The 20,322-nt window shown below is 51.8% G+C and overlaps 1 protein-coding gene across 1 annotated transcript; it reads right to left on the bottom strand.

Annotated features, from left to right (window-relative positions):
• Positions 1–296: 296 nt before the first annotated feature.
• On the bottom strand, positions 297–18,237 carry Pgd (phosphogluconate dehydrogenase). Its single transcript, XM_070037332.1, has 13 exons — positions 18,134–18,237; positions 17,688–17,763; positions 16,280–16,459; positions 14,024–14,089; positions 11,706–11,824; positions 8,694–8,763; positions 6,072–6,206; positions 5,463–5,652; positions 2,780–2,910; positions 2,321–2,454; positions 1,281–1,380; positions 1,077–1,199; positions 297–987 (listed from the first exon to the last, which is right to left on the bottom strand). Exons 1-13 carry the CDS (start codon positions 18,139–18,141, stop codon positions 868–870), a joined length of 1,452 nt encoding a protein of 483 aa, XP_069893433.1. The 5' UTR covers positions 18,142–18,237; the 3' UTR covers positions 297–867.
• Between the last annotated feature and the right edge of the window lie 2,085 nt (positions 18,238–20,322).

Here is a 20,322-nt window from a genome sequence, read left to right as displayed (position 1 = left end):
GGCCCACAAAACGACTGCGCCAGTGAAAAGGCCCCCTCCCCCTCCCCCTCCCGAGGGAGTGGGAAGCAGCTGCTGGAGGCAAAATGGGGGACACAGCTGTCCAAACAGACTCGGCTAGCTCCCACTCTTCCCAGGCCACTCTTAGGACTCTAAAGCGTTCCAGAAAAATCCTGCAGTGGCCTTAAAATGCTGGTATAAAACAGTCCCATGGCCCCAGGCCATAACCACCAGTAAAGACGCCGCAAAGCCAGAAAGAGCACAGGACACAGGTCGGCCAGGTGGAGCTGGCACACAAATGGAATTCTCAAAAAGATTTATTGTAAAGAACATGATAGAGCAGGTACAGAGCGTTCCCTCCACCCGCACCCCCTCTGCCCAGCGCCCGCCGCCCACGCCTCCAGCCCAGGCCCCCCTCACTGTCCTCAGCCTGGTGTTTCTTGTGTTACTTGGGGTCTTTGTTGTGTTAAGTGGAGGCGGGGAGGGTGGGGGTGAATTCATACAGCCCAGTGGAATGTGATGCCCTCAGTGCCATCCTCTGGCCAGGAGGGTGGGGAATGGCCCCAGGAGTGTGGGGGGAAGGCAGGGGTGGGGCTGTGCGGTGTTCACTGAGTAGAGAAGGGAGGAGCAGCAGGACGCCAGTTCCAGCATGATCAAACCCACAAACCTGTCGGTCCACGAGGGGCTGCAGCCGCTCTGACCACAGCGCCCAAGGGTGTGGAGGACGGTCACGTGGTAGTTCCGGGACCACTTGTTACTTAGGCCCTGGGGAACCTTGGCTAAAAGATCTGAGCAGGAAGCAGGGCAAAGGGCCCTGGGAGTGCTGCGCACGGAATGTCCGTTCTGGGGAGGAGGGGCGAGCGCGCCCCCTTAGGCGTTGTAGGAAGAGGACGACACGCTGCCGCCGTGGCCTGTCCAGTTGGTATGGATAAACTGTCCCGGTTTGGCCAGGAGTTCATAGGTGTGCGCCCCAAAGTAATCCCGCTGCGCCTAGACGAGAATTCCGCTGGTTAGGCAAACGCGCGGCCACGCACGGCCCTGGCAGCGCCGGGGCGCCGGCCCGCCCGCGCCACGCTTACCTGGATGAGGTTGGCCGGCAGCATCTCGTGTCTGTAGCCGTCGTAGAAGGCCAGGGCGGTGGAGAAGCAGGGCATGGGGATGCCCCGCTGCACGCCGGTGCTCACGGCCCGCCGCCACGAGTCCTGCGCACAGCAAGCGGGGCCAGGGTGAGCGGCATGGACTATGCCCACGGCAAAACCCTCGGGGAGAATTCAGCCACGTACCTGGCAGTTCTCCACAGCGGACTTAAAGAAGTCATCCAGCAGCAGGTTCTGGAGGTCTGGGTTTCGATCAAACGCATCTTTAATCTTGCCCAGAAAGACGCTAAAATAACAGGCAAGGAGTCAGTGGTCTGACGCTGGCGGGAAGCAGGGGAGCCAGTCAGTGCGAACCCGAGGGAGCCCCGAGCCCCGGGCTCGGCCCCTAGAGCAGCTGAAGGAAAGCACGGGCACAAGCGTGCACGGGCACAAGCGTGTGCCAGCTGCGCTAAAGCGTTAGATGACCTGCTAGGCCGAGGTGGCCCCCAGCCCCACCCCACCACGGACACGCACGTCCTCACAGGACATGCTATGCTGCTTACATGTAACCGTGGGCGTCCTATAGCGTTTTTGTTTATGATCTTAATTCAGGGCAAGTGCTTTTATCTCCTCCTTTTTTTATTTGCCAGTGCCAGGGCTTGAACTCAGGGCCTGAGCGCTGTCCCTGAGGTGCTTTTTGCTCAAGCTAGCACTCTACCACGTGAGCCATAATACCACTTCCAGCTTTTTCTGTGTATGTGGTACTGGGGAATCGAACCCAGAGCTTCATACATGCCTGGCAAGCACTCTACCACCAGCCCCTGCTTTTATCTCTTGAGCCACGCCATGTCCCCCCCCCCCGCCCCCCCCCCCCGTCCCTTATGTATATCTGTAAATACCTCTAGGTGAGGTATGACACCTAACACAATATAATAATATATAAACATGGCATTTGCATCGCATTATACTGTATTATACTATATAACTTATCGTTAGTTCTTGTTATACTGTATTGTTTAGAAAATAACCCCAGTCCCAGCCCCAGCCCCAGTCTTGTTTTCATGTATTTCCCCTCTGCAGCTGGTTGACTCTCTGGTGCCATTGGAGAGCGTGACTGAAGTGGGACACACCGAGCCTGACAACGCCGCCGCCAGGGTGACAGGGAAATGCGCCAGCAGGCCCCGCGGTCACGGTCTCTGGCTCGCAGGGCAGTGTGCCGCACTGCTGGCCGGGCGCCTCACACTGACCTTCTGATGATGCAGCCTCCTCTCCACATGAGGGCAATGCCACCGTAATTGAGCGTCCAGCCAAATTCAGTGGCGGCCTGTCTGAGCAGCATGAAGCCTTGAGCGTACGAGATGATTTTGGAGGCATAGAGCGCCTGGAGGGTGACAGGGAGACGGGAGTGTTGTGGGGACCTGAGCGGCTGCCTGGCGCCCTAGGAGACCCGGGGTGGGGAGGGGGGAACAAAGTGGAGGCTACACTTCATTCCGCCAGCCGCCCCAGGCCTTCGAATGCTGCCCTACACCCACTGTCTTCCAAGGGGCCAGCAAAGCCGATAGCTTTATAAAAGCTCTCCCAATTTGAGAGCTCAAACTCCAAGTCAGTTTTCCAACACAGATAAAGGAATTCAACCATCAAGACTGACTCCAAATTCAAAGGGACGTTCAGAGAGGAAGGGAAGAGAACTGCTATTCGTCACACACCTTCCGAATGTCCTCCAGGAATGACTGCTTACTGCCTTCAAACCGGGCCTTCTGGGGACCCTTCAGTTTCTTGCTGGCTTGAATCCTCTCATCCTTGAGAGATGACAAACAGCGAGCAAAGACAGCTTCTCCTGCGTGGAGGCATTGAGGGGGAGGGTCAGACACGAAGGAGCTCATGTAGCCAGAGCAAGGCAAAGGAGAAGGGCAGGAAATATGTTTTGCAAACAGCTCAGTTTTAACCTCAGGCATTTTAGCATTTAATCTGGGTCAAAAAGAATGTGCAGTACCAGAATGTAAATTGAGGGCCTCATTATCTCTTGGCTGGTGCTCTACCACTTGAGCCGTAGCTCCACTTCCAGCCTTTTGCTGGTCAACTGGAGCTAAGAGTCTCATAGACTTTCTCACCTGGGCTGGCTTCAAACCTCCATCCTCAGATCTCAGCCTCCAGAGTAGCTAGGATTGCAGGTTTGGGCTGCTGGTGCCTTGCCAGAAAGAACTTTTATAAGTGCACTAACAGTTGTTGGCCACTTGTCTTTGAGCATGGACACAAGCATTCAACGACAAAGATCAACGTAAAGGACTTCATTTGATTGACAGACTGACTGCAGCTCAGGACTGAACCCAGGGCCTCACTGAAGCTGTGCTCCACGTCCCTGGGTTTCTTTTGCTTTTTGAAATCCTGACACTCTGCTCAGGCTGGCCTCAAACTCAATTCTGCCACTAGCTCTTGAGTACGAGGACACTGAAGACTCAATTGAAGACTCAATTGACTTCCTCCCAAAGCAGTATTTCCCAGCAACTTGAACTAACTGTTACACTGACAAGGGTCTCCACTCCAAACCTCTTTTGAAATTTTGACATTTTATTTTCAGTATATCCATGATGGTTCATTTTCATAATGTTACTTCATTCAAATAAAAACATGTCAATGTAGTACTTTAAGACTCAACTGAGACTTTATCTGATCTAAATCCACCACTCCTGCACCTCCCCTAATGAAATGGGTTGAGATCTCTGGGAACTAAGCACACACTTAAAGGAAAGCCATAAACTTGGGGAGCACGAGGTAAACACAGGCAACCAAAGCCCTTCCGCAACCTGATGCCTGCGCATTGGTGGAAGGAAGCAATGAAACACCAGTGTGCAAGAAGCAAGTTACAGGACGGGGGACTAGACTGGCGCCCCGGGGCACCACCCGGGGATAACGCTGGCCCACATAATGGGAGGCTCTAAAATAGGAAGATGCTTCTGGAAGCAGGAATCCAGCTATGAGCCAGTGAATAACCGCTCATGGCACACACTAGGCCTGACTGAAAAGCAGCCAGTTTCCTTCTACATAGAGCAAGACCACAGAGGTGACTTCACCCTGCTGTGCCTTACACTGAGCCACCTCCCCGTGCCCCAGGGCACACGTGAGGGTGGGGGCAGCGTGCAGAGAAGGAAGAGCACGGCCCGCCCAAAGGAAGAGACGAGGAAGGGAACTGGGAAAGGCCTGAGCTACCATGGAGAGAACTGTTCTGTCCAGAGCAAAGACCCGCCTTTCAGCAACTGTGTAGAACACTGACTTGACTTCTTTTTCCAGTCCTGTCAGAAGTACATCTAGAGCAGGACGCCAGTGGCTCAGCCTGTAATCCTAGCTACTCAGGAGGGTGAGATTTAAGGATCACAGTTCAAAGCCAGCTCGGGCAGGAAAGTCAGAGAGACTCTTATCTCCAATTAACTGCCACAAAAGCTGGAAGTGGTGCTATGGCTCAAAGTGGGAAAGCACTAGCCTTGAGCAAAAGAGGTCAAGGACAGTGCCCAGGCCATGAGTTCAACCAACCAAAAGAAAAAAGGAAACAAAGTGCATCTGTTAATTTTAAGACAGCTCTGCTGGTCTTGACTCCTGGGTTCAAGCGATCCTCCTACCTCAGCCTCCTGAGTTGCTGGAATCACAGCTGTGTGCCACTGTGCCCACCTCTTACTGTAACTCTTAAAGAAACAGGTTTTAAGGCTGGGGATGTGGCTTAGTGGTAGAGTGCCTGCCTAGCATGCATGAAGCCCTGGGTTTGATTCCCCAGTACCACACACACAGAAAAGGCCAGAAGTGGCACTGTGGCTCAAGTGGTAGAACGCTAGCCTTGAGCACAGAGAAGCTCAGGGACAGCGTCCAGGCCCTGAGTTCAAGCCCCAGGACGAGCAAATAAATAAACAAACAAATAAACAATAATAAAAAAGAAACAGGTTTTAGTTTTCTTAACCCTCTCATTTACTTCTGATTTTTTTTTTTTTTTTTTTTTTTTTGTCCGTCGTGGGGCCTGAACTCTGGGCCTGGGTGCTGTCCCTCAGCTCTTCAGCTCAAGGCTAGCACTCTACCACTTGAGCCACAGCGCCACTTCTGGCTTTTTCTGCTTATGTGGTGCTAAGGAATTGAACCCAGGGCCTCATACATGCAAGGCAAGCACTCTACCACTGAGCTGCCTTCCGAGCCCTACTTCTGATTTTTATAACTTAAGTAGAACTGAGCACTTGGCTTAAGTGGTAGAAGCCCTGGGTTTGAACACCAGGCCTCAAACTTACTAGGCTGGCACGCTACCACTTGAGCCATGCCCCCAGCCTCCACACGGTCTATGGACCCACAGAGATCAGTATTCCCAGATGTCAAGATCTCAGCAGCAGGGCCACGGGGCTCAGGTGTGCTCACCGATGAGGGTGACCGGAACCCCATATTCCAGGGCAGAGATGGCCGTCCACTTCCCTGTGCCCTTCTGCCCCGCACTGTCTCTGATCTTGGGCAGCAGCTCCTGGCCGTCGCTGTCTCGGAATTTGAGAATATTAGCTGTGATTTCGATCAGGAACGAGTCTAGCTCCGTCTTATTCCATTCCTCAAACGTCTACATGCAGAGAGAGAGAGAGAGCAGTGTGAGGCGGAGGGTCCTGCAGGGCACACCCCACAAAGAAACAGCCACCTGATTAATAAACGGGTAAAGACTTAGAGACTTCTCAGAAGGAGAAGTAAAAATGGCCAATGGACATGGGCAGCGTTCAGTGTCTCTAGCCATAAAGGAAATGCCACTGAGACTCTTTAGGAACTCACTTGTAACTTCATGACCGGAAGTCCTGGTTTATGGTCCTATAAAATGATGTCGGGCCATCAGGACTGTATTACAATAGCTTCCCCTAAATCAGGGTGGAGTCCATGTAGCCACCAGTCAGCCAGGCCAACAGGAAGGAGGGACTCCTTGCAGAGGAGGGGGCGGGGGAGAGGGAGCAACAAGGGCCCCCTACTGGTGGAGGTGTGCCTAGGACTCACCTGGGCCATCTCCTCATGCTCCAGGCCCAGCACATCCTTCATCAAGTGGTACGCCTCGCAGATCAGCTGCATGTCTCCGTACTCTATCCCGTTGTGCACCATCTTCACGAAGTGCCCGGCCCCCTCGTCTCCCACCTGTCGGGGTGAAGAGCACCAAGGGACGGATCAGAGCTGCAGACAGCACACCAGACAAGCCCGCGGGTTCCACAGCAATCCACAGGAACCTAATGAACGTGGAGCAAACCTAGTATTCCTGAACACAAACCTCAGTGTATCCACTCCATTGCTCCCTACATTTTTCTCTCTCATCACTGTCAAAAGCCATGCTGTGCCCCAGCTCCAACACACAAGTGTCATCTTTGCCCTGAAGTCGCCTCTTTCTAGCAACTGCAGATTAAATAAACTGGCATTAATACTGCCAGGCACAGTGGCTCACGCCTGTAATCTTAGCTACAGGAGGCTGAGATCTGAGGATTGTGGCTCAAAGCCAGCCGAGGCAGGAACGTCCCTGAGACTCTTATCTCCAATTAACCACCAGAAAATCGGAAGTGGCGCTGTGGCTCAAGTGATAGAGCTCTCCAGTTGAGCTGAAGAGCTGAGGGACAGCACCCAGGCCCAGATTTAAGGCTCACGACTGAACAAAAAAAAAATAAGTTGACGTAATTAAGCTTGTCTTACCAGCCTGTGCTATAAAGTGAGTCCAGGCCATCCTGGGCTATAGACTGAGACCTCAACTCAAGATAAAACAAGACACAAGTCACTTGTCTTCTCTAGATATAAATATATTGTAGTTGTTTCTAAGTTCCACTGAGAGTAAAATGGCTTTAGCACCAAGGTCGGACCCACTGACTTGTGTCCCACCAGTGACAAGATCTAGCTGAGACATACTGGCAACACGGACAAAATCAGAGTTCAGTTTATTAACCGAATAAACATAACTACTGCCATGATCAACACATTCTGCTCCTGCAGACGTTACCCAGGAAACCAACTTTTCTGAAAGTTGCCTAATGAGTAAAGAATCAGTGCAATGCAACAAGAGTCAACTTCCTGCGCGGCGCCCGGCAGGCACGTTCAGCGCAGGCAGGGGCCGGACGGCCTCCCAGAGCCATGGATCACAGGCACTGCAGATGTGGACCGGCCCCTTCTCATGTGGACACTGCTCCTCAAGCCTATGGCTGGTGACCTCACCTCACCCCTGAGGTTGGCGGGCGCTCAATCACTCGAGCCATGCTCCCCCAGCCCTTGTGTGGCGTCATGCGTTATGCCTGGGGCGAGGCTCAGACTACTGTTCTGTGGAGTTGGGATAAGGATAACAGGGTGCACTGCCACACTGGACTTAATGGTTAAGATAGGGTCTCAGATGACTTTTGGTTGGGGTCTCGGTAACTTTTGGCCGGGACTGACCTCCAACCACAATCCTCTCAGTCTTTACCTCCTCATCATACAGGGACTAGAAGCTAGAGATCCTGGAGATTATGTAGATCACCCCCACTGGAAGCGAACAGAGAACCTGAATGACACATCTCAATTCCTTGTCTGCTGTGCTTTTCCATCTGCACTTTGGGCTGGAGACAGGAGCTCATCTATTCTCTCAACACTACCAAACCCAGGCGGCCCAGCTTCCAGACTTCAGGGAGCACCGAAGCCCTGGAGCCCACATCCCAGGCTATGGGAAAGGCTTCTTCCACTGTGCCCGGACATCTGACATGGCTAGAGCCCATCAATCTTGCTTTCACCCAGATGGCAAACCCAGTTAGATTTCAACACTCATTGGCCATTAAGTAACATGGCTAAAAAAAAAATCTTACTTCATCTCATCTTACTTCCTCTTATTTAAGGAAACCACCTTGTGGTGGGTGAGGAAGGCAGCCATTAACACACTGACCTCCAGGCTTTGAACAGTCCATTAAGACACCAGGACAGGTGCCGGTGGCTCAAGTAACCCATTATCCTAGCTACAAAAGGAGGCTGAGATCTATATGATCACAGTTCAAAACCAGCTCAGGCAGAAATGTCTATGAGACTCCATCTCCAGAGATACTGATCAAAAAACTGGGCTAAGCTGGAAGTCGGTGGCTCACGCCTATAATCCTAGCTACTCAGTAGGCTGAAATCTGAGGATCATAGTTCTAAGACAGCCTGGGTAAAAAGTCCCAATGAGACTTTTTTTGGTCAGTTGTGGGGCTTGAACTCTGGGCGCTGTCCCTCAGCTCTTCAGCTCAAGGCAAGCGCTCTACCATTTGAGCCACAGCGCCACTTCCAGTATTCTGGTGGTTAACTGGAGTTAAGGGTCTCATGGACTTTCCCACCTGGCTGGCTTTGACAGCTCTGAGTTCAAGCCCCACAACCAACAACAAGTTGGGCTAGAGACATAGTTTACATAATAGAGAACCAACCAAGCTCGCGGTCCTGAATTCAAACCCATTTACCAACACCAACCCCCCCACTAAAAATAAACAAAACAACCGAGGACACTAGGACACATGGGCATGCGCGTTAGGCACCAGCTGGGTGAGAAGCTTGTGTCACCAGCTGACCACTGGGACCACACGGGTCTTTGCTCAGCTGTGCACTGTCTGTCACTTCGATGAGTGCACGAGGTCAGCTGACTGCACTTGCCCAGTCACAGCAGGGTTCTCCGGTCCCCACTTTCGCAGCAATGCTTTGGAAGATTGTCTTGATGTGAGGCCTGTGGGAAGAAAGGTCCATTCAGCTAATGAGACAAAATGCGCAGGGATCTCAGCTCCTAGGAACGCTACAACCCCTGCTTTTTTTTTTTTTGGTCGGTCCTGGGGCTTGAACTTTGGGCCTGGGTGCTGTCCCTGCACTCTTCAGCTCAAGGCGAGCGCTCTACTGCCTGAGCCACAGCACCACTTTTAGTTTTCTAGTGGTTTATTGGAGATAAGATCTCGAGGAGTTTCTTGCCTGGCCTGGCTTTGAACTGTGATTCTCAGATCTCAGCCTCCTGAGTAGCTAGGATTACAGGTGTGAGCCACCGGCAGTCCTGGGGCTTGAACTCAGGGCCTGGGTGCTGTCCCTGAGCTGCTTTTGCTAAGGCCAGCACTCTACCACTTGAGCCCCAGCAGCCACTTTTAGCTTTTTCTGTGTATGTGGTATTCAGGAGTAGAACCCAGGACTTCACGCACGCTAGACAAGCACTCCACCACTAAGCTACATTCCCAGCCCCCAACTCTGCTTTTTTGTGTGTGTTGGTGCTGGGGCTTGACAGGATCTGGGCACTACATGTCAGCTTTTTCACTCAAGGCTGGCCCTCTACCACTGGAGCCACACCTCCATTTCCAGTGTTTTTCTCGTGAACTGGAGGTAAGAGTCTCAAGGACTTTCCTGCCCCAGCTGGCTTTGAACCAATATTCTCAGATCTCAGCCTCCTGAGTAGCTAGGATTACAGGCGTGAGCCACCATGCCATGCCCAGCTCAACTGTGTTTCTAATAGTCCACAGAATAGGTGCCCTGAGTACGTGTATTCTTATATTTTTGAGAAGCAGGAAGGCTCTCTAACTTTCTGTTTTAACACACTGAAAAGAATCTGGAGACTTATTCATCTGAGAGGTCATCTGGAGAATCATCTTTCATCATAATAAACCCTTCCTCTTTAGAGGTCAGGTTTCATCACTCCTGTATTCTATTGCCTAATTCTGGAATATCTGAGACTCGAACTCACTCTGAACAGCAGGTCACCTTCCACCCCCCCCCCCCCCCCCCCGCACTCCCTCCAGAGGACCTGCATGGCTGTGTCTTTCTCTCCTGTGCCGCCCACACGCCACCCACACCCCTACATCACTTGCTCACAAAAATTCCCCAGAATCAAACAAAGACAGGTGCTGGGCACAGTGCCTCATGCCTGTCATGCCCGCCACTCCACTCGGGAGGTGGAAGATGGCATTCACAGCAACGCCAGGAAAAGAACGTGTGAGATCTTATCAGAAGAAACTGGGCATGGTGGCGTCGTGAACCTGTCTCAGCTATGATGAAAGCGTCAACAGGAGCAAAGTTCACGTCAGCCTGGGGCAAAAAATGAGACCCTGACTCTGTTCACTTAATAACTTCTACTTGGTTAGTCCTAGAGTCAATCATTGTGTTTAATTACCTTCTTCTATGCTAGTTTTTTTTGGGGTCAGTCCTGGGGCTTGACTCAGGGCCGGGGCCCTGCTGATGAGCTTTTTTACCCCAAGACTAGCACTCTACCACTTTAAGCCACAGCACCACTTCTATGAGACCCTATCTCAAAAGTAAGTAGTACAGCCGGGCACCAGTGACTTACCCCTATACCTAACTACTCAGGAAGCTGATATCTGAAGATTACAACTTGAAGCCAGCCAGGTAAGGAAAGTCCATGAGACTTTACCTCCACTAAATTAGCAAAAAAGCTGAAAGTGGAGCTGGGGCTCAAATGACGAGAGCTTATCTTGAGCACAAAAGCTCAGGGACAATGCCCAGTCTCTGAGTTCAAGCCCCAGAACCAACATAAAGTTAATTACTTAATAACTTAAAAACTAGAACAAAAAGGGCTGGAGGCATGACTGATGCAGTGTAGCGCCTGCCTAGCAAGCGAGAAGCCCTGGGTTCAAACCCCAGTGCCAGCGAACAGACAAGAGTTCAAACCCCAATGCCAGCGAACAGACAAGAGTTCAAACCCCAATGCCAGCGAACAGAAAAGTGTTCAAACCCCAATGCCAGCAAACAGACAAGTGTTCAAACCCCAATGCCGGCGAACAGACAAGAATTCAAACCCCAATGCCAGTGAACAGACAAGAATTCAAACCCCAATGCCAGCAAACAGACAAGAGTTCAAACCCCAATGCCAGCGAACAGACAAGAATTCAAACCCCAATGCCAGCAAACAGACAAGAGTTCAAACCCCAATGCCAGCAAACAGACAAGGAGTTATTTGAGGACCACATCCCAGCTACACGGCAGTCCTGACTCCTCACGCAGACAGTGAACTTGATACTTTCCACTTGCTTCTCCAGGCCTGTGGGAATTTCTACTAGTCTTGTCTGCTCTCACTGACAGAGGTGTCAGGGGCTCACACCTGTAATCCTAGCTTCCAGGAGGCTAAGATCTGAGGATTGTAGTTTGAAGCCAGCCTGAGCAAGAAAGTCCAATGGATTCTTGTTTTTTTGTTTTTTGGTCCATCATGGAGCTTGAACTGGGCGCTGTCCCTCAGCTTTTCAACTCAAGGCAAGTGCTCTACCACTTGAGCCACAACATCACTTCCTGCTTTTTCTGCTTATGTGGTGCTGAGGAATCGAACCCAGGGCCTCATGCATGCAAGACAAGCACTCTACCACTGAGCCACCTTCCCAGCCCTCCAATGGATTCTTACCTCCAAGTAACCAGCAAAAAGCTGGAAGTGGAGCTGTGGTTCAAGTAGTAGAGTACCAGCCTTGAGTGAAAAAGCTAAGGGACATTGCCCCGGCCCTGAGTTCAACCCTTAGGACCAACACTAACAAAAAAAAAAAGACACACACAGACACACACCCCCATTAGGAGGGAGCACCTCCGGCTCCCGTAGCCCCACGCTACAGACGTCAGCTCCAGAACTGCACCAGAAGCCCTGCTGGACGCAGGCAGCCCTGGGCTGGGCGCAGGAGGTGCGGAGGTACTCACCAAGCTTCTTTGTTCCCTCCGGGCATGAGTGACGGGCCGTACCGAGCCCCTTCCTCACCACCACTGACGCCACTTCCCACAAACAAGAGTCCCTTGGCCTTCAGGTCTCGACATCGTCTCTAAAGGACAGAAACACAATTTCATAATGCTGCCAAAAAAGTTCTTCCTGGGCTGGGAATGTGGCTTAGTGGTAGAGTGCTTGCGTAGCATGCATGAAGCCCTGGGTTCGATTTCTCAGTACCACATACACAGAAAAGCTGGATGTGTGCCTATGGCTCAAGTGGTAGAGTGCCAGCCTTCAGCAAAAGCAGCTCAGGGAGGAAGTGGCGCTGTGGCTCATGCGGTAGAGCACTAGCCTTAAGCTAAAGAGCTGAGGCCCAGAGTTCAAGCCCTACAACCAAGAATTCAAAAAAAAAAAGTAGTGCTGGGTGCCAGTAGCTCATGCCTATAATCCTAGCTACTCAGGAGACTCAGAACTGAGAATTGCGGTTCAAAGCCAGTCCAGGCAGAAAAGACTGTGAGACTCTTATCTCCAGTTAACCACCAGAAAACCAGAAGTGGCGCGGTGGTTCAAGCGATAGAGCGCTCGCCTTGAGCTGAGGCCCAGAGTTCAAGTCCCAGGACAGAAAAAAAAAAAAAAAAAAAAAAAGAAAAGAAAAGAGAGAAAAAGAAGCTCAGGGATACTGTCTAGGCCCTGAGTTCAAGCCCCAGGACTGGCAAAAAAAAAAAGTTCTTTCCCATGAGCAAGGTGGTGTGATGTACATCAGATATCCTACATTTGCCAGGAAACAACACAGGGTTAGGAAGAACCACTCAACCACTTCAAGTTTAGGTACAGACATGAATTGGTGGCTCACACCTGTAATCCTAGCTACTAAGGAGGCTGAGGTCTAAGGTCAAAGTTCAAAGCCAATCTGGACAGATTTCAGACTTGTATCTCAACTAGCCAGCAAAAAGCTGGAAGTAAAGCTATGGCTCAAGTGGTAGAGCACCAACCTTGAGTGAAAACACCAAGCAGAGTGCAAGGCCCTGAGTTCAATTCAGCATTTACGCCAGTACTGGCATAAATAATCAACCAGTAAATGATAAGAAAGTAAAGCATGCTGCGCTGGGGAAACAGCAGCAGTGGGAAGGTGAATGAAGAGGATGCAGGAAGACATCTACGACCAAGGAACAGTAAGACCTGCTGAAACTGATTTAGAGGAGGATTAAGGAAAGGCGAGGTCTGGCCGGACACAGTGTAATCACGCATGGAAGCGTGGAAAGGTGAGGTCTGGCTGGACACCGTGTAATCACGCATGGAAGCGTGGAAAGGTGAGGTCTGGCTGGACACCGTGTAATCACGCATGGAAGCGTGGAAAGGTGAGGTCTGGCTGGACACCGTGTAATCATGTATAGAAGTGTGGAAAGGCGAGGTCTGGCCGGACACAGTGTAATCACGCATGGAAGCGTGGAAAGGTGAGGTCTGGCTGGACACCGTGTAATCATGTATAGAAATGTGGAAAGGCGAGGTCTGGCAGGGACACAGTGTAATCACTCGTGGAAGTGTGGAAATGTCACAATAATCCCCCTCTGGTATAACCAATGTATGCTAACAAAAAATAAATAAATCTTATGAGCTAGGTGCAGTAGCTCAAACCTGTGATCCTAGCTACTTAAGAGGTAGAGATGGGGCACTGTAACTGGAGACCAGCCAGGGCAAAAAAGCGTGACCTATTCCATCTGAATTGATGGCTGGGCACAGTGGCGCATGCCTGTCACCCCAGCTACAGGGAAGTGAACAGCTATGCACAGAGCCAGCCACTCATCCTCCCCAGCAACACAGTGGAACACAAGTAGGAGGTTCACAGTTCAGGCCGGTCTGGCATAAAGTGAGGCCGTTCCCAAGAGTAACCAGCACAAACAATGCTGGAGGAGTAGCGCCAGAGGTAGAGCCTGAAGCCTGCTCCCTACTACCACGCAGAAGTGGAGAAGAGTGAGCGTGGGACAGCGCCATGAGTGGGTTTCACAGGAAGACGACTTGCTGGCACTGGGCACTGCAGCACACAGGACTCCTGAGCACTAGAGCCGCGCTGCTTGGTTCATTACACCCTGGCCCACAGGGATTGTGGGAAGGAAAGGGGCAAGTTAGGCTGAGTTCTCAGCTGGCCGTACTAAGCTGCTGCCGATCCCAAGTGATCTGGGTATCTGGGAACCTCATATACCAAGTGTGCCTTAGCAGGAAAAAGCAGGTCACTCTTTCATCATGTGAACAATGTTGGTAATTCTTTCTAGAATGTTCTAAGGACCTGAAAGAATGTGGACTTCCCAATACTCACTGTAGTATCTCGATATTCAGAATTCCCTCCGTCAATGATGATGTCACCGGAGTCCAGCAATGGCACCTGCAACCAGACACCAGCATTAAGGTGGGCCAGACACAGAGAGAAAACAAACTTCCACCAGCGAAAAGAACAAAAAATTATCCAGAATATTCACAGTCTAAAGGGTTAGGGTTGAGCCTGGCACTAGTGGCTCATAAATCTCAGGAGGCTGAGATCCTAGGATTGTGGTTCAAAGCCAGCCCAGACAGAAAAGTCCATGAGACTCTCATCTCCAATAAACTCCTCAGAAGAAGCTGAAAGTGGCACTGTGGCTCACGGGGCAGAGTGCCAAGCAGAAGCATGAGGATGTGAGTTCAAGCCGCAGAACTATGCCAAAAATGCAAAAAAACCACCACCATTTAGTATTTGCTTATGCTGAAGGGAAATGTACCCGTGTTTAGACCCCCGTGTCAGAAGCTAATCACGGGCAGCTTAACATCCGGCTATATATGAAGCTGAGCATGGCTTCCTTTATCAGTGTCCTTCATCTCTAGGCCCCTCACTGAAACAGCAGCAGCACAGTAGTCACTATCTCTTCTCCCTACAGAAACAGCCAATCACTTTGCTGCTGCTGCTTTCCCAGAGCTGTCAGAGAGAACAGTTACTGGAGAGTTTTTTGGGGTTTTTTTGTCAGTTGTGGGGCTTGAACTCTGGGCCTGGGCACTGTCCCTCAGCTCTTTACCTCAAGGCTAGCGCTCTACCACTTGAGCCACAGCACCACTTCTGGCTTTTTCTGCTTATGTGGTGCTGAGGAATTGAACCCAGGGCCTAAAGCCAGCCAGCAGTAATCCTACTTACTCTATACATGTAACCCTAGCTACTCAGGAGGCTGAGATCTGAGAATTGCAATTTGAAGCCAGACTGAGCAGACAAATCTTCAAGAGATTTTCTTAAATTAACCAGCAAAAGCCAGAGTAGAAGTGTGGCAAAGAGGTAGAATGCCAACAAAAAGTGAAAAAGCAGAATAAAAGCATGAGGCTCTGAGTCCAAGCCCCAGGACTGGCACAAAAATAAACAAATTTGCCCACTAAGATTTTATTAGTAAATAGCACTAAGCATTCATGAATAATATACAATATACAGTGGTAGGATGTGCTCAGCAGGTGGAAGGCCCGGGTTCAATCCCCAGCGCCAAAATAAACACAGAAAATGGGCTGAGGATGCTACTTCATGGTTGTCTCACAAACACTAGGCCTGGGATAGGTCCCTAACACTGGGGTGGAAGGTCAAGAGTAAGAGGGGAAGGGATTCAACCACCATCCCACAGACAGCAAATACCAAAGAAAGAGAAAGGATGGGTGGGGTTGGAAGAATGGGGGAAAATGATGAAATGGTTGACATTGATCAAGGTGCACTGTACTCATAAACTGACCTGTTAAACTGTGTAACTAAAGATAATAAAATTATAATAATTAAAAAATGTCTCTGGGTACCAGTGGTTCACACCTGTAAACCTAGCTACTCATGAGGATGAAATCTGAGGATCAAAGTTCAAAGCCAGCTCAGGCAGGAAAGTCCCAGAGACTCTTATCTCCAATAAACCACTCAAAAAACTGAAGTGGCGCTGTGGCTCAAGTGGTAGAGGACTCATCTTGAGCTGAAGAGCTCAGGGACAGCACCCAGGCCCAGAGTTCAAGCCCCATGAAAGTCCATGAGACTTTTTTTTTTTTTTGGCCAGTCCTGGTTTTCTGGTTGTTAATTGGAGATAAGAGTCTCATGGACTTTCCTTCCTGGGCTGGCTTTAAACCTCAATCCTCAGATCTCAGTCTCCTGAGGAGCTAGGATTACAGGCATGAGCCATCAGCACTCAGCTATAGTTACTATTCTTAATAAATCCTAGTGAAAAGCCTCTTCATATCCTTAAATCACCACCTAAGGATATGCTGTGAATTAGTCCCAATCGTTAACCAATACTAAAACATTCAGGCAAGTGTTTTGTCAAACCTAGAAACTGAAATAAAAATTTCTAAAATAAAACAACTGAAAAACCAGCAAACCAAATGTTGGGGCGGGGCAGGGGCAGGGGCAGGGATAGGGGCAGGGACAGGGACAGGGCAGGGGCAGGGCAGGGCAGGGGCAGGGGCAGGGGCAGGGGCAGGGATAGGGGCAGGGGCAGGGGCAGGGGCAGGGGCAGGGGCAGGGATAGGGGCAGGGGCAGGGGCAGGGGCAGGGCAGGGGCAGGGGCAGGGGCAGAAGCTGCACTGGCCTCACCAGTTTGTCAATGAAGTCATCCACGGCTTGGCCAGCCTTCACAAGCAGGATGATCCGCCGGGGCTTCTTCAGCTTGGAGACCATCTCCTTCAAGGACTGTGCACCAATCACTTTGGTTCCCTTTGCCTCATTGGCCAAGAAATCATCTACTTTGGAGACTGTCCTGTTAAAAGCACACACCTAGAAGGACAAAAGGCCTGCTTAGGAGATGGAGGACACACAAGACCTTCAGACTGTGGACCAAGCAACAGTGAAATATTTACTCGGCCCACAGTTCATCTGCCTCCTCCTTTTCATTATCCAAGTGCTGGTGGATCCCTGTAAGGTTAAGTCACAGCCTCAGGGAGAAACAGCTGAGAACTGAGGCACAGGCCAGCAGACACAGCACTCAGGTGTCATGTAGCGCCTGTCCCTACCACGAAGGCCCACAGTCACACCTAGGCCCTAGCCAGTTCCACAGGGGTTGGGCTTTCCTCCCTGAGAGTCCTGACATCTAAGTCACTGGAGTATTTAGGAACAGCATTTTGGGCCTGTATCATGCCTGCTGTACCTGCTACTCAAGAGACCCCACAGAGGCCAGGTTGAATAACACTGTCTGATGGAAAAGAAGAAGAAAAAATTCAGGAACTAGAGGCTCAAGTGGTACAGTAGCCAGCAGAGAGTGGAAAAAGTCTGGTAGAGTGTGACGCCTTGAGTTCAGGCACCAATACCTGCACACACAAATGCTTTTTGGCTCTCTCTAGCTTATACTAGGTTAGAGGAGAATCTGCCCTCTTTTAAGATTCATCCTGATTTAAGATACTGAACCTTGCCTGGAGCCAGTGGCTTGTATCCCTAGCTACTCAGGAGGCTGAGATCTGAGGATGAGAGTTCAAAGCCAATCCAAACAGAAGTCCCCAAAACTCTTTTTTTTTTGGTTAGTCGTGGGGCTTGAACTCTGGGCCTGGGTGCTGTCCCTCAGCTCTTCAGCTCAAGGCAAGTGCTCTACCACTTGAGCCACAGCACCACTTCCGGTTTTCTAGTGGTTTATTGGAGATCAGAGTCTCACGGACTTTTCTGCCCGGGCTGGCTTTGAACCGCGATCCTTCTATCTCAGCCTCCTGAGCAGCTAGGATTACAGGCGTGAACCACTGGTGCCCAGCTCCCCGAAACTCTTATCTCCAATTAACCAGCAAAAAGTGAGAAGTGGGGCTGTGGCTCAAGTGGTAGGGCACTAGCCTTGAATGAAAAAGCCCTAACAATGTCCCAGCCCTGAGTTCAAGCCTCAGGACAGAAAGAGAGAAACAGAGACCTAGAGACGGTACCAGCACACACGGAAGCAGGTTCTCGGTGCACTGTGCAGGGATCCCTGAAACTGGGTCAATGCCAGGAAGATCCTCTCAAAGGCAGCTGTGTCCCCACAACTCACCACAAAGCCGTGGTCATTCATGTTCAGTATTAAGTTCTGGCCCATGACAGCCAGTCCGATCAGTGCGATGTCGGCTCTGGAAGGCGGAGGGAAAACAAAGGGCGACGTCAGTGTGTCCGGTGGGCTTTAGACCGGACGGGGGCTCCGGCGCGGCCCGGCCCGATGCGCGCGCGCCCGGGGACCCGCACCCGGGGACCCGCACCCGGGGACCCGCTCCCCGCCGCTCGGGGACCCCGAGGCCCCTCCCCATCCGCACTCGCACCCGGGGACCCGCGGGGACCCCGAGCCGGCCGGGGTGGGGGGCGGCGCCCGAACCCGCGCCGCGGAGGGCGGGCCCCGGACCCGGAGGCGCGGGGTCGCAGCGCGCGCGGGGGGCGGCCCCCGCGCTGAGGGCCGCGTGGAGAGAACCCGGCAGACACCCCGGCCGGGTCCCCGCGGTCACTCACTGGGCCATGGCGGCGGCGGGCAGAGCGCGGCGACTAGCAGGAAGCGCGGCCAGCGGGGTCGGCGGGCGAATGAAGCGGCGTCGGGATCCCGCTGGCCTCACCGTCCGGCTTCCCGGAACCGGCCAATCGGGAGGAAGGGCTGGAGCTTCGCTCCCCACCATTGGTTCTCTCCGGCGCCTGTTAGACCACCTGAGGGCAGATAGACACGCCCACCTCGAAGCCTGACCAGTAGAGCGCCGAGCCGTTCGAGAAGCCCCAGCAGGGAGCGGGGCGCTTGGAGCCCGGCCAGGTGGCCTCTTCGGCCAGCCGGGACTTGGTTCTCAGGTCCGGGACTGGGGCCCGCCGCTTGGCGCAGACTAAAGCTGCCGCCAGGACCTCGTGGGCCGTTCGCTTAGACCCTTAGCGGTGAAGATGTAACTTCGGCCGGACCGCGCTTTACCGTTGACAGGGCTTTTTTGCAGAGTTGACGGCTGCTTCCTCCCGGGTTGCTGTGGGGTTGCTGTGCGCGGAGCAGCGCAGGGCCATCCTCGCTGGGAAGCGGACCGGGGCAGCCGTCCCAGGACGCCGAGAACGTGCGGGGCCGCGTGGGCCTGAGCCACGGCGGGGCGAGAGCGCAGCCCGCCGGCTTCGAAGGGCGAGCAGAGAGAAGGCTCCACGCCGGGCGGGGGGACCGGGCGGGGGGACCCCTCCAGCCAGGGCTGGGGACGCAGGCCTTGCTCACAGGCCGCGGGGTTTACAGTGGGAAGGACAGCTGGAGTGGCCCAGTGGGCGTGGGGGACGGTCACTAATGGTGGATGGTGGACATTGGTCAGAGGGTCGCAGCCGGAGGGGAGGAAGGGGCATCCACTCAAGGCCCCACTTGGCAGTAAAGTTTTGGTCTGGTGCCGGCCATGTGATTTCAGTGTATCTCGGAGAGAGGGTTAAGGCCAAAGTGTTAGTAAATCAAGGCACTGCTCTGGAGTCTCAAGATAAGGACATCTAACTTAACCGAAACCTTCAAACAAAACTACCCATCTGGCAGGGAGGGAACGTGGGAGAAAAACGAGGCAGGGGGTAACAACGCTTGACAAGCAGTGTACTCACTACCTTAGGTATGTAACAGTAACAACTCTGCACATCACCTTGACAATAAAACAAAACACCCAAGTATCCATCTTGGGGATACATCGGATATATTGTATATTAAATGTCACCAAAAAACCACCCTAGTTCTGAGCTAGAAAAAAAAAAAGTCCATGAGCTTACTGGATTGTTTATGGAAATTGCTACTCGTTTTCTCAGCTCCTAAAACAAGTACTGATATAATTTATGGAAGCAAAATTAATGTAAAAGGATAGTGAGATCAGAAAGTCTGAGAACCACCTACTGACCTAGCCAGACTCCTGCTTGAGATGGAGGCTTGCTGACTTGCTCTGCACCAAGTTGCTAACTTGGAACAGCCCCTAGGAGACTGGTGCTCTCTGAGGTCCCTGTCAGTCAAATCTGGGATAGAGTGGGGGTAGGGCAGCACTTCTAAGTAGTAGATCAGATGACTTCTAGAATGAACTGGAATTTACTGCTTGACAAAAAGAAAAGGGTTTCGATGTCACATCTTGCTAATTCTGGCTCCATTGTTTTCTTGCTGTGTGACTGGGGGCAAGTTTTTGTGCTTTTTTTTTTTTGGTCGTGGGGCTTGAACTCTGGGCTTGGGCGCTGTCCCTGGGCTCTTCAGCTCAAGGCGAGCGCTCTACAGCTTGAGCCACAGCACCACTTCCGGTTTTCTAGTGGCTTATTGGAAATAATTGTCTCACTGACTTTCCTGCCCAGGCTGGCTTTGAACCATGGTCCTCAGATCTCAGCCTTCTGAGTAGCTAGGATTACAGGCGTGAGCCACCAGCACCTGGCTTTTGTACAAGATCTTGTTTCTGCTTTTGGAGCTGGTGATTGAGTCCTGGACATTAGACATAGTCCTACTGACCCCTCCTCCCTAGGGGCAAGTCACTGGGTCTCAGGATGTCTCCTCTGCAAGGGAAGGAAAAAAGAAAGTGAGAGAGTGAAGAATATAGAAATGCATTGCAAGGAAGTGGCGCTGTGGCTCAAGCAGTAGAGTACTCACCTTGAGCTGAAGAGCGCAAGGACAGCGCCCAAGCCCAGGGTTCAAGCTCCACAACCAACAAAAAAACAAAAACAAAACTTATTTGGAAGAAATG

The sequence above is a fragment of the Dipodomys merriami genome, unplaced genomic scaffold (assembly GCF_024711535.1).
Source record: "Dipodomys merriami isolate MVZ:Mamm:240054 unplaced genomic scaffold, mDipMer1.0.p SCAF_28, whole genome shotgun sequence".
Taxonomy (NCBI): Eukaryota; Metazoa; Chordata; class Mammalia; order Rodentia; family Heteromyidae; genus Dipodomys; species Dipodomys merriami.
This window is presented reverse-complemented; position numbering and strand designations above follow the sequence as displayed.